General features: G+C 35.5%; 2 protein-coding genes across 9 annotated transcripts in view; one reads left to right on the plus strand and one right to left on the minus strand.

The window, feature by feature from the left end:
* GPHN (gephyrin) overlaps window positions 1-22,866 on the minus strand; it is a 624,681-nt gene that overhangs the window by 35,693 nt on the left and 566,122 nt on the right. The gene's annotated exons all lie outside the window — the stretch shown is intronic.
* LOC136119403 (protein canopy homolog 1-like) lies at window positions 7,548-7,826 on the plus strand. The gene has a single exon (XM_065872920.1). It carries the CDS (start codon window positions 7,548-7,550, stop codon window positions 7,824-7,826), a length of 279 nt encoding a protein of 92 aa, XP_065728992.1.

Genomic DNA, 22,866 nt, shown 5'->3' on the forward strand with positions numbered 1-22,866 from the left:
AGAACGATAGTTAGGATGGCTCTTAGTGAAATCAACATGTTGGGGGAAATAGATAATTTTAACAACAACAAAAACAACACACAATTAAAGCACTAATGGAGATTCATTTACAACCTTAAAAGGATGTTCTGGAACAAAAAATATAATTTTCAAAATTTAAAATTTAGTAGATGAAGGTGAATATAGTCTCTGTTGAAACTCAATTAGTGGCATGGAAAACCAAGTAGTAGAAATGTCTCAAAGAGATGTACAAAAATATAAAACGACACAAATCATGCAGGAGATGATAAGAAATTTGGAAGACACAGCAAGACACTGACATATTATTAATAGGAATCCCATACGGGAAAAAAGGAACTGATAGAAGGGGAAAATAGAGGAAAATTTCATTTATTTATAATGACTTGGCTTGGAGATTGAAAAGATTTACTAAGTTCCAGGTAAGACTGACAAAAAATTATACACCTAAAAATGTCCTGGTTAAATTTTATAATTTCAAGGATAAAGAGAATATCTTACAAGCTGTCAGACAGAAAGAAAAAATTTACTAACAAAGAAAAAAAGAATACTGGTTTTGGACTTCTTACCTACAATACTAAAAACTATAAAACAGTAGATTAATATCAACATACTCTGAGAAAAAAGGCTTGCAACCCCCAAATCCTATATCCAGTCAGACACCACTCACCTGTCAGGACAGAAGAATAATATTTGTGAAAATGTAAAAATTTAGATAATAAATCAGCAAGTAATGTTCTGGAAAAATGACTCTAAATGAAAAATATTAACCAGATCAGAGACCTCAAGATAGGGGAAGATGAAGAGTAGAGAAAACACTAGTAAAATACACACATATTTATAAACTATATAACTAAATCTAAATGAATAACAATCAAATAAACTGGGGGATTATAATATATGTACTAAACATGGATTTCCCAGAAGTTATAGAGACATACTGCAAGAGAAAACTTAGTAATAGTCTAGATTTAAAAGCATTATCTCAGCAATGCCTAAAAGTTGAGGGAGTGGGAGGAGATGGGAGAAGTAAAAGTGTTCTCAAAGTCTCATTGGTGTAGGATGTGCATGGAGGAAATAGGAAGGCCTTGTAGGAGGGATATAGTGAGCACCTTTTAAAAATATAATAGTGGAGAAATGAATATTTGATTATTAGTATCAGAAATTAGAAAGAAAGCATGAGGGCAATGGTAGAGTACAGCACACCTTCCAAAATAATGAGTGAAAGGGAAAAAATAGCACCTGCATCAAACCAATAATAGGGAAAAGGACAAAGAAGAAATAACAAAGTTCTATTAATAGTAAAAATAAAGTAAGATGGAAGGAAAAAATATCAAGAGAATAATATATAGCAAACTTCATGGTAAAGCAAAATGAACGTCAAGCTAGGATCAGGGTTACAGTAAGGCAGATGCAAGATTGAGTTTTTTAAAGCTCAATTCCCATTTGGATGTTATTTATAAGGGATACACTTAAAAGAGATGAAAGAATAAAAATAAAAGGTATGCCCAAAAGACACGAGGCTAATATAAATATTCAAGAAAGCAGGAATGGCATTTTAATGTCAAAGTGGAATTTAAAGTCAAAAGAACTAAAAAGGATAAAGAGAGGAAACTAATTGTGATAAAAGGCAAATTTATAAAACTGATACAATAATATATAACTGTCTCACAAGTCATGTTCTCATTTTATCTAGGCTTCTTGACTGACCTACCAAATCCCTGCACATTGTAGGCACTCAATAAATGAATGAACACTGGCCTCAAATTAATCTCTCCACAGTAGCTTTGGGAATAAATAATGTACAATATTTACAACTATAATGATATTATGGGCAAATAATATTATCTGTGGGTGGAAGAGAAGATACTACTAACATTTACGTAATCATAAATAGTACTTTCTTTGAGTGGATGTCATGTAGAAGAGGGAGTCAATTTATTTGGTGTTGCTCCAGGCAGAATTAGAACTAATGGATAAGAGAAACAGGGATAAAGACTTTGGCTCAGGGTAATAGAAAAACATCCTTGCCATAACAGCCATCCAACAATAAATGTTCTCCTCATGAGGCAAATAATATCTTTCTCACTAAAAGCATCAAACAGAAACCTGATGGCCAGCTGTTAGAAATTTTCTCTAACACCTCCACTGAGTAAAATATTGGAGAAGCTAACATCAGAAATTCCTTTCAATTCTAAGATATTGTATTGTATGGAAATACCAAAATTTATATAATTAACACAATGACTATTTTCTCTTCACGTATATAGACTGAACCAGAAATGGAGAAACTGATGCAGGCATTGCAATATAATACTCAGCTTGTAGATCACACGTGTCTCCCTCTCACTTTTTGGACACCAGGAACATTTGACTATTTGACTTGAGTGAAAAAAATAGAAGCATTTTTCCTCCCCCAAGCTGTGACATTCACCTTCATCTTGGAAGATGGTCACCAATAATAATAACAACTCTTCCTAGAGTTGTAACTTAATTAGATGTCAAAAAAGCTTAAAGTTAATAGAAAGGTAGATAAAAGAGAAAGAAGTATATCTCAAAATAAATCTATCAAAATGAATGTGGCTTTCTCAAGACTTTACATACTAATCAGTTTCTGTGAAGGAGGAATATGTCTAAAGGGTATGATATCTTTTGACTATTATATCTACTCAGATTTCAGTGGGTATTGGGGGTCCACTTTCAGTTCAGACTCTGCTTTTTAAAATTTCTATCTGGAATAGGGCCAAGATGGCAGAGTAGGAAGACCCTGAGCTCACCTCCTGCTATGGGCACACCAAAATCACAACAATTTACAGAGAAACTATCGATGAGAATGACCTGAAGACTAGTAGAAAATCTCATTGGCAAAGGCAAATATACAGTAAATGTAGTAAACCAACCACTCATAAAGCTAGTAGGAAGCTTAAATGAAAAAAGTAGTAAAATCATCTATATTCACAGTAAGTAGTTAAGGGTATGCAAACAAAAAGATATAAAATATGATGTCAAAAATATTAAACATGTAGGGGAAAGTAAAAATGCAGGGTTGTTAGAATGCATTTGGACTTAAGAAAGCATCAACTTAAAATAATCATGTATATGTGTATGCAAACCTCATGATAAGTACAAACCAAAAATCTATAAAAGATATATATACAAAAAGAGAAAGGAATCCAAACATAACAATAAAGATAGTTATCAAATCACAAGGGAAAAGAGCAAAAGAGGAAGAGAGGAACAAAAAAGACCTACAAAAACAAGTAACAAAATGGCAATCAGTACACACCTATCAATAATAACTTTAAATGTAAATGGATTAAATGCCCCAATCAAAAGATAGAGAGTGGCTGAATAAATTAAAAAAAAAAACAACCATATATATGCTGCCTGCAAGAGACTGACTTCAGATCTAAAGACACACATAGACCAAAAGGGAGGGGATGGAAAAAGATACTCCTTGCAAATAGAAAAGAAAGTTGAAGTAGCAATACTAATGCAAGACAAAATGGACTTTAAAATGGAGAATGTTACAAGAGACAAAGAAGGACATTACATAATGATAAAGAGATCAATCCAACAAGAAGATATAACAATGTAAAATATATATGTACCCAACATAGGAGAACCTAAATACATAAAACAAATATTAACAAACATAAAGAAAGAAATTGATAGTAACACAATAACAGTAGGGACTTCAACACCCCACTCACATCAATGGACAGATCACCCAGACAGAAAATTAATAAGGAAACATTGGCCTTAAATGACACATTAGACCTGATGAACTTAGTTGATACATACAGACCATTTCATCCAAAGCAGCAGAATACACATACTTTTCAAGTGCATGTGGAACATTCTCTAGGATAGAACACATACTAGGTCACAAAACAAGGCTCATTAAATTTAAGAACACTGAAATCATATCAAACATCTTTTCTGACCACAACACTATGAGATTAGAAATTAACTATAAGGAAAAAAACTGCAAAAAAAACCCCAAACGTGGAGGCCAAATAATATGCTACTAAATAACCAATGAATCACTGAAGAAACCAAAGAGGAAGTAAAAAAGTACCTAAACAAAAATGAAAATGGAAGCACAACAACCAAAAACTATGGGACAGAGTAAAAGCATTTCAAAGAGGGTAGTTTATAGTGATATAAGCCTATCTCAGGAAACAAGAAAAATCTAAAATAAACAACCTAACCTACACCTAAAGGGAAACTAGAAAAAGAACAAACAAAACCCAATGTTAATAGAAGGAAAGAAATATAAAGATCAGAGGAGAAATAAATGAAATAGAGACTAAAAAAGCAATAGAAAAGATCAATGAAACTAACAGCTGGTTCCTTGAAAAGATAAACAAAATTGGTACACCTTTAGCCAGACTCATCAGGAAAAAAAGAGGGAGGACACAAATAAATAAAATCATAAATGAAAAAGAAGTTACAACTGATACCATAGAAATACAATAGTTCATAAATAATTATTACAAACAATTATATGTCAATAAAATGGATAACCTTGGAGAAATGGATAAATTCCTACAAACGTACAATCTCCTAAGACTGACTCAGGAAGAATTAGAAAATACGAACAGACCAATTGCCAGTAATGAAATTGATTCAGTAATTTAAAAAATTCCCACCAAACAAAAGTCCATTAACAGATGGCTTCACAGGTGAATTTTATCAAATTTTTAAAGAACCATTAATGCCTACACTTCTCACATTATTCCAAAAAAACTGAGATGGAAGGAATGCTTCTGAACTCATATACGAGGTCAGCATCACCTGATATCAAAACAAAGATATCACACAAAAAAGAAAATTATAGGCCAAAATCACTGATGAACATAGATGTAGAAATCCTCAATGAAATATTAGCAAACAGAATTCAACAATATGTTAAAAGGGTCATATATCATGATCAAGTAAGATTTATTCCAGGGAGGCAATGATGGTCCAATATCCACAAATCAATTAATGTGATACACCACATTAACAAACTGAAGAATAAAAATCATATGATCATCTCAATAGATGTAGAAAAAGCTTTTGACAAAATTCAACATCCATGTATAATAAAAACTCTCAATAAAGTGGTTACAGAGGCTACATACCTCAACATAATAAAGATCATATATGACAAACCTACAGCCAACATCATACTCAATGGTGAAAAGCTGAAAGCATTTCCTCTAAGATCAGGAACAGGACAAGGATACCCACTTTTATTCAACATAGCATTGAAAGTCCTAGCCACAGCAATCAGACAAGAGAAAGAAATAAAAGGCATCCAAATTGGAAAGGAAAAAGTAAAACTGTCACTGTTTGCTGATGACATGATACTATATATAGAAAATCCTAAAGACACCAGCAAAAAAACTGTTAGAACTAATAAATGAATTCAGTAAAGTTGCAGGATACAAAATTAATATACATAAATCTGTTGTGTTTCTATACACTAACAACAAACTATCAGAAAGAGAAATCAGGAAAATAATCTCATTTACAACTGTGTCAAAAAGAAAAAATATACCTAGGAATAAAACTACCTAAGGAGGTAAAAGACCAGTACTTGGAAAACTATAAAACATCGATGAAAGAAATTAAAGATGACACAAGTAGAAAGATACACTGACTGTGTCCATGAATTGGAAGAATTAATATTGTTAAAATTACCATACTACCCAAGGCAATCTACAGGTTTCATGTAATCCCTATCAAAATACCAATGGCATTTTTTCACAGAACTAGAATAAATAATTTAAAATTTTGTATGGAAACACAAAAGACTTTGAATAGCCAAAACAATCTTGAGAAGAAGAACAAAGTTGGAGGTATCAAGCTCCCTGATTTCAAATTACACTACAAAGCTACAACAATCAAAACAGTATGGCACTGGCACAAAAACAGACCCATAGATCAATGAAACAGGATAGAGAGCCCAGAAATAAACCCAGACTTATGGTCAATTAATATACGACGGAGGCAAGAATACACAATGGAGAAAAGACAGTCTCTTCAATGAATGTTGTTGGGAAAACTTGACAGTTACTTGCAGAAGACTCAAACTTGCCTAATTTCTTACACCATATACAAAAATAAACTAAAGATGGATTAAAGACCTAAGTGTAAGACCAGAAACCATAAAACTCCGAGAAGAAAACATGGGCGGTATGCTGTTTTACATTGGTTGTAGCAATATTTTTTTTGGATATGTTTCCCCAGGTAAAGGAAAAAAAAGCAAAAATTAACAAATGGGACTATATTTGTTAATTAAAAACCTTTTGCACAGAGAAGGAAACTATCAACAGAATGAAAAGGCAGACTATTGAATGGGAGAAAATATTTGCAAATGATATGACCAATACAGGGTTAATATACAGCATATATAAATAGCTCATACAACTCAATATCAAAAAAACAAACAACCTGATTTTAAAATGGGCAGAATTGGGAGACTGGGATTCACATATATACAGTATTGATACCATGTATAAAATAGGTAACTTAACGACAATACACTGTATAGCACAGGGAACTCAATGCATTGTGGTGACCTAAAAGGGAAGGAAATCCAAAAAGAGAGGGGATATATGTATATGTACAACTGATTCATTTTGCTGTACATTAGAAATGAACACAATATTATAAAGCAACTATACTCCAATAAAAATTAATTGAAAAAAAAGATGGGCAGAAGACCTGAATAGATATTTTCCCAAATAAGATATTTAGATGGCCAGCAGGCACATGACAAGATGCTCAGCATAATTAATCATCACAGAATTGCAAATCAAAACCATAACGAGATATCAACTCATACCTGTCAGAATGGCTATTATAAAAAAGACAACAAATAACAAGTGTTGGCAAGGATATGGAGAAAAGGGCACGCTTGTGCAGTGTTGGTGGGATGTAAATTGGTGTGGCCACTATGGAGGTTCTTAAAAAATTAAAAATAGAACTACCATATGATCCAGCAATTCTACTTCTGGGTAGTTTTCCAAAGAAAACAAAATCACTAATTTGAAAAGATATATGTGCCGCTACGTTCACTGTAGCATTATTCACAATAGTGAAGATACGTAAGCAATTAAGTGTCCATTGATAGATGAATGGATAAAGAAGAGATGGTGTGTGTATATACTGTATATGGAATACTACTCAGCCATAAAAATGAATGGAATCTTGCCATTTGTGACAACATGGATAGACCTAGAGGGTATTATGCTAAGTGAAATAAGTCAGACAGAGAAAGACAAATACTCTATGATTCACTTACATATGGAATCTAAAAAACAAGACAAATGAACATACATATCAAAACAGAAACAGAGGCGTGGGCCAAAGGGTCCTCTGAATCCTCGCTGGATTCCGGAGGGAGAGGGGCACGCGGAGACGGGCACCAGCTGTTCCAAAGACAGCGCAGCTGCACCTGCGAGAGGTGTGATTCGATTCCCTTAGCCCAGTCAGAGGCATTCCTCACAGACCGCTTGGATAAAGTGTGTGAGCGAATGAATGACTACAAGCTTGAAGAAGACCCCGTGATTAAGGAGAAGAATTTCAAGAGATTTGCTCCAAGGAAAGGAGACAAAATATACAAAGAATTTTTAAAATTCTATTTTTATTCTGATGCTTACAGACATTTGAAATTCGCGTGTGAAACTATAATGGAAGAGTACGAAGATGAAATGTTCTCACTTATGGCCCAGGAGGCACACTACCTCGCTGACAAGCTGTGCAGCGAGAAATCAGGTCTGTGTGAAACTTCTACTAATCACAGTGAACTCTAGGAATGATGGTGCTGCTAGCTAGAGGAGAGACAAGTCACAGCCCCCAAGGTCAATGTCTGCATTTCTGTCTTCATGTTTCTTCATGAGAAGAAACTTTATGTCTCTTGTTCATAGTGCATTGTCTCATGTTTGATATTTTATTGAAAATCTCATTTGGCATCATGACAAGCCCCAATTCTTTCTATAGGTGAAGCTGAGGAGTGCATGAAATGAATTACCTTTGTAGATTTTGATACAAACAGGCTTGGCAGGAAAGCATTTAACTCAGTAATAGGAAAAAAGTGAAGACATTTCATAAATGAAATAAGGATTTAATAACGTGTACTGTATATTTCACGCACATATACAAGTATAGTGCTCTGTTTGATAAAAACTTGATTTGATTTCATAAATACTTGATTAGTCATGAAATTAAGAAAACATATTGCTGCAAATTCCAGGTTAATTTTTCTGGGTTGCATGGCTATCACTGAAAGAAGCAAACTCACTTTATATCAGGAATGAAATTTAAATTTCTAGAAACCTTAAGTTTAAAAACTTTTTAATTTCTAAAATTTAATTAAATGCATAAAAAGCAGTGAGCACTTTTACAGGGAACAGTAACTATATTGGCCTTTCTGATGCATACATCCTGAATTCAAATGATTTAGAAAATTGATTTATTATTCATGTATTTATTATCATGTAGTCTTAAAGGATGATACCAATGGCCATGTTTTGTTTCGCTGCAAACTCTCCTGTCGTGCCTTTGTTTCTTAAAGACTTTCACCTAACATTTAGCGTGTAGATTTTACTACTAACCAACCTATCATTCTTTCTATGGATGTTTTTGTAGGTGTGGAGATGGAAGGAGAGGTGGGAACTTATGGAAAATAGCCTTTTGACCACGTTAATAACAGAGTGTAGTAATAATCTAACTCTTGGAGATTTCATTGTCTCTGTTAAGTTTACATTCATTGGAATATAACTTTAATCATTTAAAAGGTCAGGACCTATTTTACACTTGTTTTAAAGAAGTTCTCATTGTTGTCTCTGAGAATTTACTAGGTAGGATGCTTATACTTTGTCATGTGGATTTCTATTTGCTAAGAATAAGCCAAGACCAATGAATCCACTTCACTGAGGAGTGGAGAGTAGAATAGAGCAAAGTCCCCAAAACAAAAACTATTTGCCATATGTTACCTGATGGCCTAGAAAGCACATTACTTAAGCCACTCAACTGACTCGTCAGGAGGAAATAATTCTCACATTTATAAAAATTTGCCAAAATGAAGAGAAAGACGTTTCCATTCTTCTCCTTTACCCACCTCAACTCTTATTAAAAGTTACATTTTTAAAGTTAATTCCATTTATTTGGGAAAACTGAGAAGGTTTGTGATTTTTTGATATGTCTGTAGCTGGCTAAGTAGTATAGATCCTACATATTATAACCCAATGAGGCTGCACTGCATGCAAATGACAAAAAATGGAAATAGGATTAAAGAAAAATTAGCATCATTTTTCAGTAGGGTAGTAAAATTGTGACTTAACACATAGGCCCTATAACTTTAGTAAACTTAACTATTTAAGTTTAATTTAGCATTTCAAAAAATGAGTCATAAACATTTTCCTAACTTAGGCTTCCTTGGTAAATGCACTAAACTGTTTCTTCACGGGAACATGTAGAGACACTGGCACGAAGTTCCCTCGAAAACCATAACATTTGTGATTGAAGAAGTGTTGGCTGCGGTCCTTCCATACCTTCAATGGTAAATCTGACACATTCTCACATCTAGACAGTACTAATGCTAATCGTAGAATTTAAGAGATTTTGGGCTTTTGTTTCCCACCTAAAGGACCTTGGGGAGGTATGCCTTCCCTCCACTGACACTGACGGCTGTTTCTCATGGATATTGAGGCTTCTGCTTTGACTGGAGAGAACCAAATATCTTGCCTCTGATGGGGAATATCTTAAGGTTTTGCTAAATAGGGCTTTTCAGTTTTTTCTTACTTCCCAGTAAAAATAATCTTGTCTCTTGCAAGATTTTCAATATCTCATGACTTAGATAATTTTTTAATTTCCAGATCAAACTTGTTAAACACATGTAACTGTTTGTAGTTACTGATTAACACTACATTTGAGTGAGCCACTGCATTTCTTATGGCTGCGATGACTCTTAAGTTTCCCTCTGGGTGTGGTGAGGCTGCGCTGCTTTTGCTAATGAACAATAATGAGAGAGTAGCTAACTGCTGGCTTTGCCATGCCTCCAAACACATTCCTGCATTTTAATGACTTTTATTGACCAAAAACAAAGCAAAAGCAAAAAGCCAGAAAAAGAAAAAAAGAAGAAAAAGAAACAAAACAACACCTAGGGTGTGGCAGAAAAGTTTCTTAGAGTCCATGAAAAGCACCTAATTCTGGGTCAGAAGAAAATCTCGGAGAAAAGGTGGGGAGAGGTTTATAATGCTTATTAAAATAATGTGGAGAGAAGACATGTTTCAGGTAGATGATTTCAAATCGTACTTTTAGGAGATGGTTTCTTTGGGTCTCCATGGAAGACTTCTGTGAGCCTCTGCTCATAAAGAAAAGACCAAATTGGCTGAGATGAACAGCTTATATTTTGTTATGTGGATTACGATTTGCTAAGAAGAAGCCAAGACCAATGAATCCATTTCACTGAGGAGTGGAGAGTGGAATAGAGCAAAGCTCCAAATGGGAGAGATCAATACTTGATTTACTAAAGCAAGCCCTAAAAAAAAAAGTCAATAACTGGTTATATTTTTTATACCTATTTCTCTGCTTGGTTGATATTTATTAATATATGTAATAGCATTATCTAAATATTTTAAAATATAAAAAAACAAACAAAAAAAACCAAAACAGAAACAGAGTCGTAGATACAGAGAAAAAACAGGTGGTTGCTAGAGGGGAGGGGATGGGGGAGATGACTGTAATAGGTGAGGGCAATTAAGAGGTACAAACATAAAATAAATGAGTCAAAGGGATAAAATGTACAGTGTGGGAATACAGTCAATAATAATATATCTTTGTATGGTAACAGATGGTAACTAATCTTATTATGGTGGTCATCTTGTAATGTATAGAAATATTGGGTCACTATGTTGTATACCAGGAACTAACATAGTGTTGTAGGTCAATTACACTTAACAAACAAACAAACAAACCCATAGAAAAAGAGATTGGACTTTTGATTACCAGAGGCAGGTGGTGAGGCGAGGGGGAATTGGATGAAGGTGGTAGAAAGGTACCAACTTCCAGTTACAAGATAAATAAATACTAGGGATGTAATGTACAACATGATTAATATAACTAACACTGCTGTGTATTATACATGGAAGTTGTTAAGAGAGCAAATCCTAAGACTTCTCATCACAAGGAAAAAATGTTTTTTTCTTTTCTTTTATATCTATACGAGATGATGGATGTTCACTAAATTCATTGTGGTAATCATTTCATAATGTGGTCAGATGATTTTTAAAAGATTTTTATTGGAGTATAGTTGATTTACAAGGTTGTGTTAGTTTCAGGTGTACAGTAAAGTGAATCAGTTATACATATACATATATCCACTGTTTTTTAGATTCTTTTCCCATATAGGTCATTAGAGAGTATTGAGTAGAGTTCCCTGTGCTATATAGTAGGTCCGTATTAGTTATCTACTTTATATATAGTAGTGTGTATATGTCAATCCCAATCTCCCAATTTATTCCTCTCCCATGTTTCCCACCTTGTAACCATAAGTTTGTTTTCTGTATCTGTGACTCTATTTCTGTTTTGTAAATAAGTTCACGTGTACCATTCTTTTAGATTCCATATATAAGCGATATCATATATGATATTTTTCTTTCTCTGTCTGACTTATTTCACTCAGTATGACAATCTCTAGGTCCATCCATGTTGCTGCAAATGGCATTATTTTGTTCTTTTTATGGCTGAGTAATATTCCATTGTATATATGAACCACATCTTCTTTATCCACTCCTCTGTCGAAGGACATTTAGGTTGCTTCCATGTCTTGGCTATTGTAAATAGTGCTGCAATGAACATTGTGGTGCATGTATCTTTTCAAATTATGATTTTCTCTGGATATATGCCCAGTGCAGAAGACCTAAATAGACATTTCTCCAAAGAAGACATACTGATGGCCAAGAGGCACATGAAAAGATGCTCAACATCACTAAATATTAGAGAAATGCAAATCAAAACTACAATGAGGTATCACCTCACACTGGTCAGAATGGCCATCATCAAAAAACCTATAAACAATAAATGCTGGAGAGGGTGTGGAGAAAAGGGAACCCTCCTACACTGTTGATGGGAATGTAAATTGGTACAATCCTATGGAGAACAGTATGGAGGGTCCTTAGAAAACTAAATATAGAACTACTATAAGTCAAATGATTATACTGTACACCTTAAACTTATATAGTGCTGGATGTCAATTATATCTCAATAAAAGTGGAAAAAATTGTATCTGCCTTAAGTTACTGTAATCCTGATTCTGGGATAAACCTTTTTTTTGCTTTATCACATAGTCTACTATAGAAGTCAAAACAAAGACAGATCCTTTACCCAAGATTAGATTTTATGGACTTAGCGTATTCAGAATGCAAATGCAGTTTTATTTTAACATATTTAATATAAACACACAGATGGACAACAGCTGCTAATTAGTTTCCTGTTTCATCTGTTACACCAACTGTGAGCTGTATCATTTTAGGATGAGTGAAGATGACAGCAGGAGACTGAGAAAAAAATTCTAGGATTTGGAGACTAAAACAATAATGGCAGTTGATCATACCAAGATAACAAAAAAAAAATAGTTAAGGATAAACCAATCATATACTAATTTCTTCAGAGGTCAAGGATAAATTCCTGGACTATAAATATTTTCTGGGTGTCTACTTCATGTATAGGATCAAACTATATACTACATATAGTCATCATTTAGTCCTCCTTCAGTCTCACTGGGTTTTCAGGTACTATGGAGTCATATAAAACAGAACAAAGTATGGTCACTGCCTTTAAATGTACAAACCAGTGCAGAAAACATGTGACAAAATTTAGAAAACTGAATAAAATGAGTAAATAAATTAACACTGATTGAACTAAAAATACATTAATTAAAGTGAAAATACATATAAAAAGAAATGTTATAAATGTTGAGTGGAACAGAATGATCAGAATTGGTTTGGGATAATTAGGAAAGGCTTTCTGGACATATTACTCTTTATGGGAGTCAGGTCATATGAGAAAAACATTTCAAAAATTACAGTAATACCTAGAGGTAATTCTTGGAAGAAACAGTAACATCAACTGTAATAGCAGCTCTTAAGGATTAAAAAAGGCAAATGTAGTAGCCCCTAAAAAGTCTGTCATTAAGAATGGGAAGAATCTCTTGTCAATAAACACATGTTTTTTATGGTAAAAAAAATATTTTTGGTTAACCAATAGAAAATGAGAGACCTCTGTTGATAAATGATCAGAAAATAAATCTATTATGTTGACTTAAAAATTAAAACTTTATTCCATAAGGGAAGCTGATAGTTTATAAAGAGGATAAGAACCATTTAAATTCAGATCTAAATTGTGATAATATGAAATTTCTAGTTTTATAAATTAAGCACTAGGAAGCTAGGATATGTTTGGTTCACAAATTGGAGGATGTAAGGCACTGGGCTCTGTTAAGTCTATCTTGATAATTCCTGCTAAAAGTGTCAGTTTTATAAGAATCCAATTTGCTATCTCCGTGCCTGTTCCCCTTCTGTTTTACGCTTCGCTGCGAAGAGGCAGCTTTACAAATTGGCAGCAGCAGGAGCAGGCAATTTAAGTCCAAAACATCAATTTATGACAGAACCAAGCAAGCCCAGCATGATTTGAGTGGGGCAGGCTTCCGTGATGGCAATTTTCCAGAAAGGGGAATTCTTTTCTTAATTAAGGGAATTTCCCAGCCTTTCAGGCCTTGAAAGCCTAGAAAGTCCAAGTCAGCAGTTTGTTAGCTACCTTACACCAAGCTGTTTCAAAACTTATGTAGAAATATAAACAGCTCAATAGTTAAAACTCAGTTTTAGGAATGATATAAATTTAATCAATGTTGAACTTTATTTAAAAAGATTTCCTCAAGTGGATTTTGTGTATTTGAATCATAATTACTGCTTGGTATATTTAAGAAGTTAATGTGTAATGTTTGGAAGTTAATATCCATTGAATGATTAAATCCCCCAAATCTACCCAGTTTTTACTCTGTTACTCTACTTCTTTTGGCCTGATAGAAATGCATGACATGTTTTATTATAGTAGTTTTTTTTTTTTTCTTTTAATACCTGCTGTGACCATCTAGTACTTTTTGGAGCATGAAGAGATGTACCCACTGAGAACTGAGTCCCTCACTCTGTTCCCTTTGCTACTGCACATGACAACACCTCTCAGAGATGTAGTTTTAAGCATTGAACTTGATATGTTAATTGGTTTATATTCATGAGCTGGACAGATTCTTTAAAATCATCACCATCCTGCTCCTCACAATATAATGAGTCATTTTGTACTTAAATTTCCAGGTGCCAGAATGCATATATGTTACTCTGGAAAAACATTTTACCTTTTGTGAAAGATGGCTTGGGAGAATTAACTGTGTGTGAAGTGAATGAGAGTGACAATAAAAATTATTTTTTGGGAAAAAAAAAAAGATGTTAATGTGTAAGATCATGTAAGCCAGTGGAAACAGCTCCCCAACTTTTAAAGTTAGAAGCTTCCTAAATTCATTTGGAATTCTGTTCCCCCGTCCTGCCCCACATTCTTCAGAAATATAAAATGAATCATCCTAGGTGCAAAGCTTTATATCATGCATTTTTTTCTGAGGTACCTCAGTTACCAATATAATTTTGTTGTCAGTGCCGTATTTTCTGGTCTGCTCCTATGGCTAAGGTTTTTGTACTCACTTTGAAGGGACCCTGTAAGATTTTTCTGGACAGTTGCACAGTTGGAAGTTTCTAGGTTCCATGGAAAAGGAGGATGGTATAGGAAAGGATAGCAGAGTTGTCTAATCTAGAAGAGGTACTCCTACTAAGTGCTATAGACATAGGGTTACCAAGACATACCTTGTCCTGGATTTCATGGAGCTTACATGCTGGGAAAGAAAACAACACTGGCTCAATATGAACAAATCCTTTTCCCACCCTGTTTAGGCCACATCAGGACACTGAGGGAAAAGAGAAAAAATGTAAAAACAGAGAAGCACATATGTGCTAAATGACCAATATCTTAACCAAGTCTGGCCACAATTGTCATGTCACATATAATACTCTCTACTTATGTATGTATGCAAACATCCTCATTTGTCTTAGACTTCCTCCACAGTAGGGAAACAGTATTTCATGCTGCCTAGGAGAACAAAAGGAAGCTAACAGGTTACTGAACCAGCCATGGGGAAAAGAAAACTAGGATATCTACTGTTCCATATTCAAAGTAGAAATAGGATGTAGCTTAGAAGTATTACAGTTTACCCCTGTAAACACAAACTAATTTGTGCCAGTTTGAAATCACTAGGTTTGACTAGTTTCATATTCAGATCATATTCAGTGTCCCCCTCTTTCCTTTCCTGTTACTTCCTGGCATTTATTGAGTAGCTACTATGTGCTGGCAACGTTCTAAATTCTAAGGATAAAGCCATGAACAACTTGTTTCACATGCCTACCAGCAAGCAGTTGAGGATAGCAGTTATTTTATTTATCATTTTACCCCTGGTATCAATATAGCTTTGCATACGGCAGACACTCAACAAATGGTCGTAAAGCTAATAAAATAAAAAATTTAAAAACACTCTCAAATAATTGTGGGTGTATGCCAAGATTTAGTTATAAAGGTCTTCATCAATTACTCACAATTGAGAAAGATTAGGAACAATCTAATGTCTGACAACAAGCGATTGTATAAATCAGTCAAATTATACTTTTTACTAGAGAATAATATGTAGGCATTAAAATGACATAGCGGAGTACTATACAATGATATGGACAGATGTTTATGGTATACTGAGTATAAAAATGGAGGGAAGGAAAATGGAAGGCAAAAATAAGTATAATTTCTTTGTTTTTTAATACACATTCACATACACATAAACTGTATACATGCATAGAATTAAAGAATAGAAGAAGAGTAATGTTGGGGAACAGCATTATGTGTTAATTTCCTTTGCTTTAAAAAAATCTATATTTTGTAAATTTTCTTCAATGAATGTTTATTTGTTCTAAGATTAAAAAGTCACATTAGGGACTTCCCTCACAGTCCAGTGGTTAAGACTCCATGCTTCCACTCTCGGGGGTGCGGGTTTGATCCCTGGTCAGGGAGCTAAGATCCTGCATGCCATGAGGCTAGGTCAAAAAAAAAAAAAAAAAAAGGTTACATTAAAAATGTATAGCTGGGTGGGGGGCGTTCCCAAGATGGCACAGTAGAAGGATCCAGGACTCACCTCCTCTCAAAGGCACAAAAATTTTAGAATTATTTACAGAACAACTATCAATGAAAAAGACCAGAACCTACCAGAAAAGATAATATAACTAAAGACATAAAGAAGGAAGCACAACAAGATGGGTAGGAGGGGTGAAGTCATAGTATAGTCAAGACCCAAACCCCCAGGTGGGTGACATACAAATGGGAGAATAATTAAAATTGCAGAGGTGCTCCCTAAGAAGCAAGGGGTCTGAGCCCCACATCAAGTTCCCTAGCCTGGGGGTCCTGTACCAGGAAGACGAGCCCCCAAAACATTTGGCTCTGTTGGTCAGCGGGGCTTGCTTTCAGGAGTCCCAGAGGATTGTGGGAAATAGAGACTAAACTCTTAAAGGGCACACAAAATCTCACATGCTCTGGGACCCAGGGAAGAAGCAGTAATTTGAAAGGAGCCTGGGTCAGACCTACCTGCTGATCTTGGAGAGTCTCCTGGAGAGGTAGGAGACAACTGGAGATCACCCTGGGGAAACAGACATTGGCGACAGCCATTTTTGAGAGCTTGTTCTGCTACGTGGACACTGGTGCTGGCAAATGCCATTTTGGAATCCTCCCTCTAGCTTATTAGTCTCAATACCCAGCCCCACCTCTGCCCATCAAGCTTGTAGGCACTGGTACTGCGATGCCTCGGGTCAAGCAACTAATTGAGCCAGGACACAGCTCCACTCACCAGCATACAGACTGCCTTAAGATCCCCTGAGCCCACAGCCACCCCTGGACACGGCCCTGCCCAACTGAGGGCACAGGACCTGTCCCCACACACCACTGCATAGGCACTGGACCTGAGACCCCCAAGACTCTGCAGTCAGAGATACTGGGACCCAGTTCCACCTAGTAGTGGGCAGGCACCAGCCTCAGAATCCCCTGGGTCCTGACCCCACCTACCAGTGTGCCTGTTTTAGCCTTGGGAGCAGTCTCACGCAATAGCAGGCACCTTGGACGAGAATGCTAGGCCTGGGACAACTGCAGCTCCACAGCCCACTGTGGCAGGACCCAGACCACCCACCAGCAGGCCACTAGCTGCCCTGGGACTGACTGGGCCCCTACACTGCCCAACAGCAAGCCAACACAAGCTTTGGGACACCCTGGACTCCATAGCCAGCTGTGTCAGGAATGCCCCAATGACCAGTGGTCTGACACCAGCTCTGGGACTACCGGGCCCTGCAGCCAAACCCTGCCAATGGGCCAGCACTAGCTCTAAGACTTGACTTCACCCACTGGTAGGTGGGTACCAGCCCCAGGATGTCCTGGACTCCGACTTCACCCACCAGTGAGCCAGCAATAGCCCTGGACACCCTGGGATTCTGCAGCTAGCTGTCTTGTGACCCAGCCCCACCAACCAGTAGCTGGCAGCTCTGTACAAGGCAGCGCCTGGTAACCAACAAAACTGGGGGCCAGTCACACCTACCAGATTGCCCAGAGTAGTCAGCCTGCTGAAACAGAAGGACCTACATAGCCCACACAGGGGACACCCCTATAGCACATAGCTCTGGTGACCAGAGGAGGGTGCACTGCTGGGATACATAGGAAGTCTTCTACAAAAGGCTACTTCTCCAAGATCAGAAAATGTAACCAACCTACCAGAAACACAGAAATAAAAAACAGCAAGTTAGGCAAAATGAGGTGATAGAGGAATATGTTCCAAATGAAGGAACAAGATAAAACCCCAGAAGGAGAACTCAGTGACATGGAGATAGGCAATGCACCCCAGAAAGCGTTCAAGGTAATGATCGTAAAGATAATCAAAGAACTAGGGAGAAGAATGGATGAACAGAGTGAGAAGTTAGAATTTTTTGACAATGACTTAGAAAATATAAAGAAGAACCAGAGATGAAGAACATGATAACTAAAATGAAAAATACACTAGAAGGAATCAACAGTAGACTAGGTGATACAGAGGAACAGATCAGTGAGCTGGAAGACAGACTAGTGGAAGTCACTAAAGCTGAAGAAAAAAAAGAAAAAAGAATTTAAAAAATGAGGACAATTTAAGAGACCTCTGGGATAACATCAAATGTATTAACATTTTCATTATAGGGGTCCCAGAGGAGAAGAGGAGAGAGAAAGTGGCAAAGAACATATTTGAAGACGTAACAGCTGAAAATTTCCCTAACCTGGGCAAGGACACAGACAGCCAGGCCCAGGAAGCATGGAGAATCCCAAACAGGATCAACCCAAAGAGGATCACACCAAGACACACTAGTAATTAAAATAGCAAAATTAAAGATAAAGAGAGAATATTAAAAGCAGCAAGGGAAAAGCAATGAATAACATACACAGGAACTCCCCTAAGGCTATCAGCTGACTTTTCAGCAGAAACTCTGCAGGCCAGAGGGAGTGGCACAATATATTTAAAATGATGAAAGGGGAAAACCTACAACAAAGAATACTCTACCTGGCAGGACTCTCATTCAAATTTGATGAAGAGATCAAAAGTTTCACAGACAAGGAAAACATAAAGAGTTCAGCACCACCAAAGCAGCTTCACAATGAGTGTTAAAGGGAATTCTCTAAGTGAAAAAGAAAAGGCCACAATTAGAAACATGAAAATTATGAAAGGAAAAAGATCATCATAAAGGCAAATATACAGTAAAAGTCAACCACATACAAAGCAAGTAAGGAGGTTAAAAGACGAAAGTAGCAAAATCATTTATATCCATGATAAGCAGTTAAGGGATTCACAAAACAAACAGACATAAAATATGATGTTAAAAATAGTAATTTTGAGGGAAGGAGAGTAAAAATGCAGGGTTGTTAAAATGTTTTTGAACTTAAGAGATCAGTAACTTAAAATAATCAGGTATACATATATATATGTAAATTGCTATATATATAAACCTCATGGTAACCACAAACCAAAAATCTATAATAGATACACACAGAGAAAAAGGAAAGGAATCCAAACATAACAATAAAGATAGCCATCACACCACAAGGGAAGAGAACAAAAGAAGAATGGAACAAAAAAGAACTACAAAAACAACCCCCAAGCAAGTAACAAAATGGCAATAAATACATACCTATCCGTAATGACTTTAAGTGTAAATGGACCAAATGCTCCAATCAAAAGACACGGAGTGGCTTAACGAATACAAAAACAAGACTTATATATATGCTGCCTACAAGAGACTTGTTTCAGATCTAAAGACACACACAGACTGAACATGAGGGGATGAAAAAAAGGTACTCCATGCAAATGGAAATCAAAAGAAAAGCTGGGGTAGCAATACTTATACCAGACAAAATAGATGTTGAAACGAAGATCGTACAAGAGAAAAAGAAGGATGTTACATAATGATCAAGGGATCAATACAGGAAGATATAGCAATTGTAAATATATATGCACCCAACATAGGAGCACCAAAATACATACAGTAAATGTTAACAAACATAAAGGAAGAAACTTACAGTAACACAGTAATAGTAGGGGACATAAACAAACCACTCACATTAATGGAAATATCATCCAGATAGAAAATCAATAAGAAAACACTGGACTTAAGTGATATATTAGATCAAATGGAGTTAATGGATATATATAGAACATTCCATCCAAAAGGAGGAGAATACAAATTCTTTTCAAGTGCACATGGGACATTCTCCAGGACAGATGACATATTAGGCCGCAAAACAAGCCTCAGTAAACTTAAGAAAATTGAAATAATATCAAACATCTTTTCTGACCATAATGCTATGAGACTAGAAATCAAATACAAGAAAAAATAAAACTGCAAAAAACACAAACACATGGAGGCTAAACAATATGCTATTAAACAACCAATGGATTACTGAAAAAATGAAAGAAATAAAAATACCCGGAGACAAATGAAAATTAAAACACAATGATCCAAAATCTATGAGACTCAGTAAAAGCAATTCTAAGAGGGAAGTTTATAGCAATGCAAGCTTACCACAGGAAACAAGAAAAATCTAAGATAGACAACCTAATCTTACACCTGAAAGAAGTAGAAAAAGAACAAACAAAAACCTAAGTTAGTTGAAGGAAAGAAATCATAAACATCAGAGCAGAAATAAAAGATATAGAGACTGAAAAAACAATAGGAAAGATCAATGAAACTAAGAGCTGGTTCTTTGAAAAGATAAGCAAATTGGGTAAAACTTTAGCCAACTCATCAGGAAAAAAGAGAGAGGACTCAAATCAATAAAATCAGAAATGAAAAAGGCAAAGTTATGACCGATACCACAGAAATACAAAGGATCATAACAGATTATAAAAACTACTATGTACCAATAAAATAGACAGCCTGCAAGAAATGGACAAATTCCTAGAAATGTACAATCTCCCAAGACTGAACCAGGAAGAATTAGAAAACATGAACAGACCAATTGCCAGTAATGAAACTGAATTAGTAACCAAATAACTTCCACAAACGAAAGTCCAGAACCGGATGGCTTCACAGGTGAATTCTACCAAACATTTAGAGAAAAATTAACATCTATCCTCCTCAAACTATTCCAAAAAATTGCAGAGGAAGGATGCTTCTAAACTCATTCTATGAGGTCAGCATCACCCTGATACCAATACAGACAAAGATATCACACACACAAAAAAATTACAGGCCAATATCACTGATGAATGTAGATGCAAAAATCCTGGACAAAATATTAGCAAACCAAATCCAACAATACATTAAAAGGATCACACACCATGATCAAGTGAGATTTATCCCAGGAATGCAAGGCTGGCTTGATATCTGCAAATCAATCAGTGTGATACACCACATTAACAAATTGAAGAATAAAAACTATATGATCATGTCAACAGATGCAGAAAAAGCTTTTGACAAAATTCAACATTTATGTATAATAAAAACTCTCAATAAAGTGGGTATAGAGGTTACATACCCCAACATGATAAGGCCATATATGATAAGCCCACAGCTAACATTATATTCAATGGTGAAAAGCTGAAAGCATTTCTTCTAAGATCAGGGACAAGACAAAGATGCACACTCTCACCACTTTTCTTCACCATAGTATTGGAAGTTGTAGACACAGCAATCAGACAAGAAAAATAATAAAAGGAATCCTAATTGGAAGGGAAGAAGTAAAACTGTCACTGTTGCAGATGACATAATACTATGCATTAGAAAATCCTAAAGACGCCACCGGAAAACTATGAGAGCTCATCACTGAATTCAGTAAAGGTGCAGGATACAAAATTAATATACAGAAATCTGTTGCATTTCTATATACTACCAACAAAAGATCAGAAAAAGAAATTAAGGAAACAACCCCATTTATAATCACAATAAAAGGAATAAAATACCCAGGAATAAACCCACATAAGGAGGTAAAAGATCTGTACTTAGAAAACTATAAGACACTGATGAAAGAAATTGAAGACCACACAAACAGATGGAAAGATACACCGTGTTCATGGATTGGAAGAATTAAAACAACCACACAACACAAGGCAATCTACAGACTCCATGTAATCCTTAAAAAATACCAATGGCATTTTTCACAGAACTCGAACAAAAATTTTTTAAATTTGTATGGAAACACAAAAGACCTTGAATAGCCAAAGCAATCTTGAGAAAGAAAAACAGAGCTGAGGGAATCAGACTCCCTGACTTCAGCCTATACTACAAAGCTACAGTAATCAAAACAGTATGGTACTGGCACAAAAACAGAAATATAGATTAATGGACTATAATAGAAAGCCCAGAAATAAACCCATGCCCCTGTGGTAGTCAATTAATCTATGACAAAGAAGGCAAGAATGTACAGTGGAGAAAAGACAGTCTCTTCAATAAGTGGTGCTGGGAAACCTGGACAGCCATATGTAAAAGAATTAAAGTAGAACACTTTCTCATACTATATACAAAAATAAACTAAAAATTGATTAAAGACCTAAATGTCAGACCAGAAACCATAAAACTTCTAGAAGAAAACCCAGAACACTCTTTGACATAAATTGTAGCAATAATTTTTTGGAGCTGTCTCCTAAGGCAAAGGAAACAAAAGCAAAAATTAATAAATGGGACCTAATTAAACTCAAAAGTTTTTTGCACAGCAAAGGAAACCATTGGCAAAATGAAAAAAGAACCTACTGAATGAGAAAAAATATTTGCAAATGATATGATCAATAAGGGATCAATATCCAAAATATATAAACAGCTCATACAACTCAATATTAAAAAACCCCCAAACACCCTGATTAAAAGATGGGCATAAGAACTTGATAGACATTTTTCCAATGAAGATATATGATGGCCAAGAGGCAGAAGAAAAGATGCATAACATCGCTAATCATCAGAGAAGTGCAAATTGAAACCACAATGAGATATCATTTCGCACTTGTCACAATGGCTATCATCAAAAAGACCACAGGTAACAAATGTTGGCATGGATGTGGAGAAAAGGGAACCTTTGTACATTGTTGGTGGGAATGTAAATTGGTGCAGCCACTGTGGAAAACAGTACAGAGATGCCTCAAAAAAAATAAAAATAGAACTACCATATGACCCAGCATTCCACTCCTGGGTATATATCCAAAGAAAATGAAAACAT

The sequence above is a fragment of the Phocoena phocoena genome, chromosome 2 (assembly GCF_963924675.1).
Source record: "Phocoena phocoena chromosome 2, mPhoPho1.1, whole genome shotgun sequence".
Lineage (NCBI taxonomy): Eukaryota > Metazoa > Chordata > Mammalia > Artiodactyla > Phocoenidae > Phocoena > Phocoena phocoena.

Excerpts from the sequence above, each read along its gene's own strand:
- LOC136119403 (XM_065872920.1), top strand. The coding sequence starts at position 7,548 with ATGAATGACTACAAGCTTGAAGAAGACCCCGTGATTAAGGAGAAGAAT.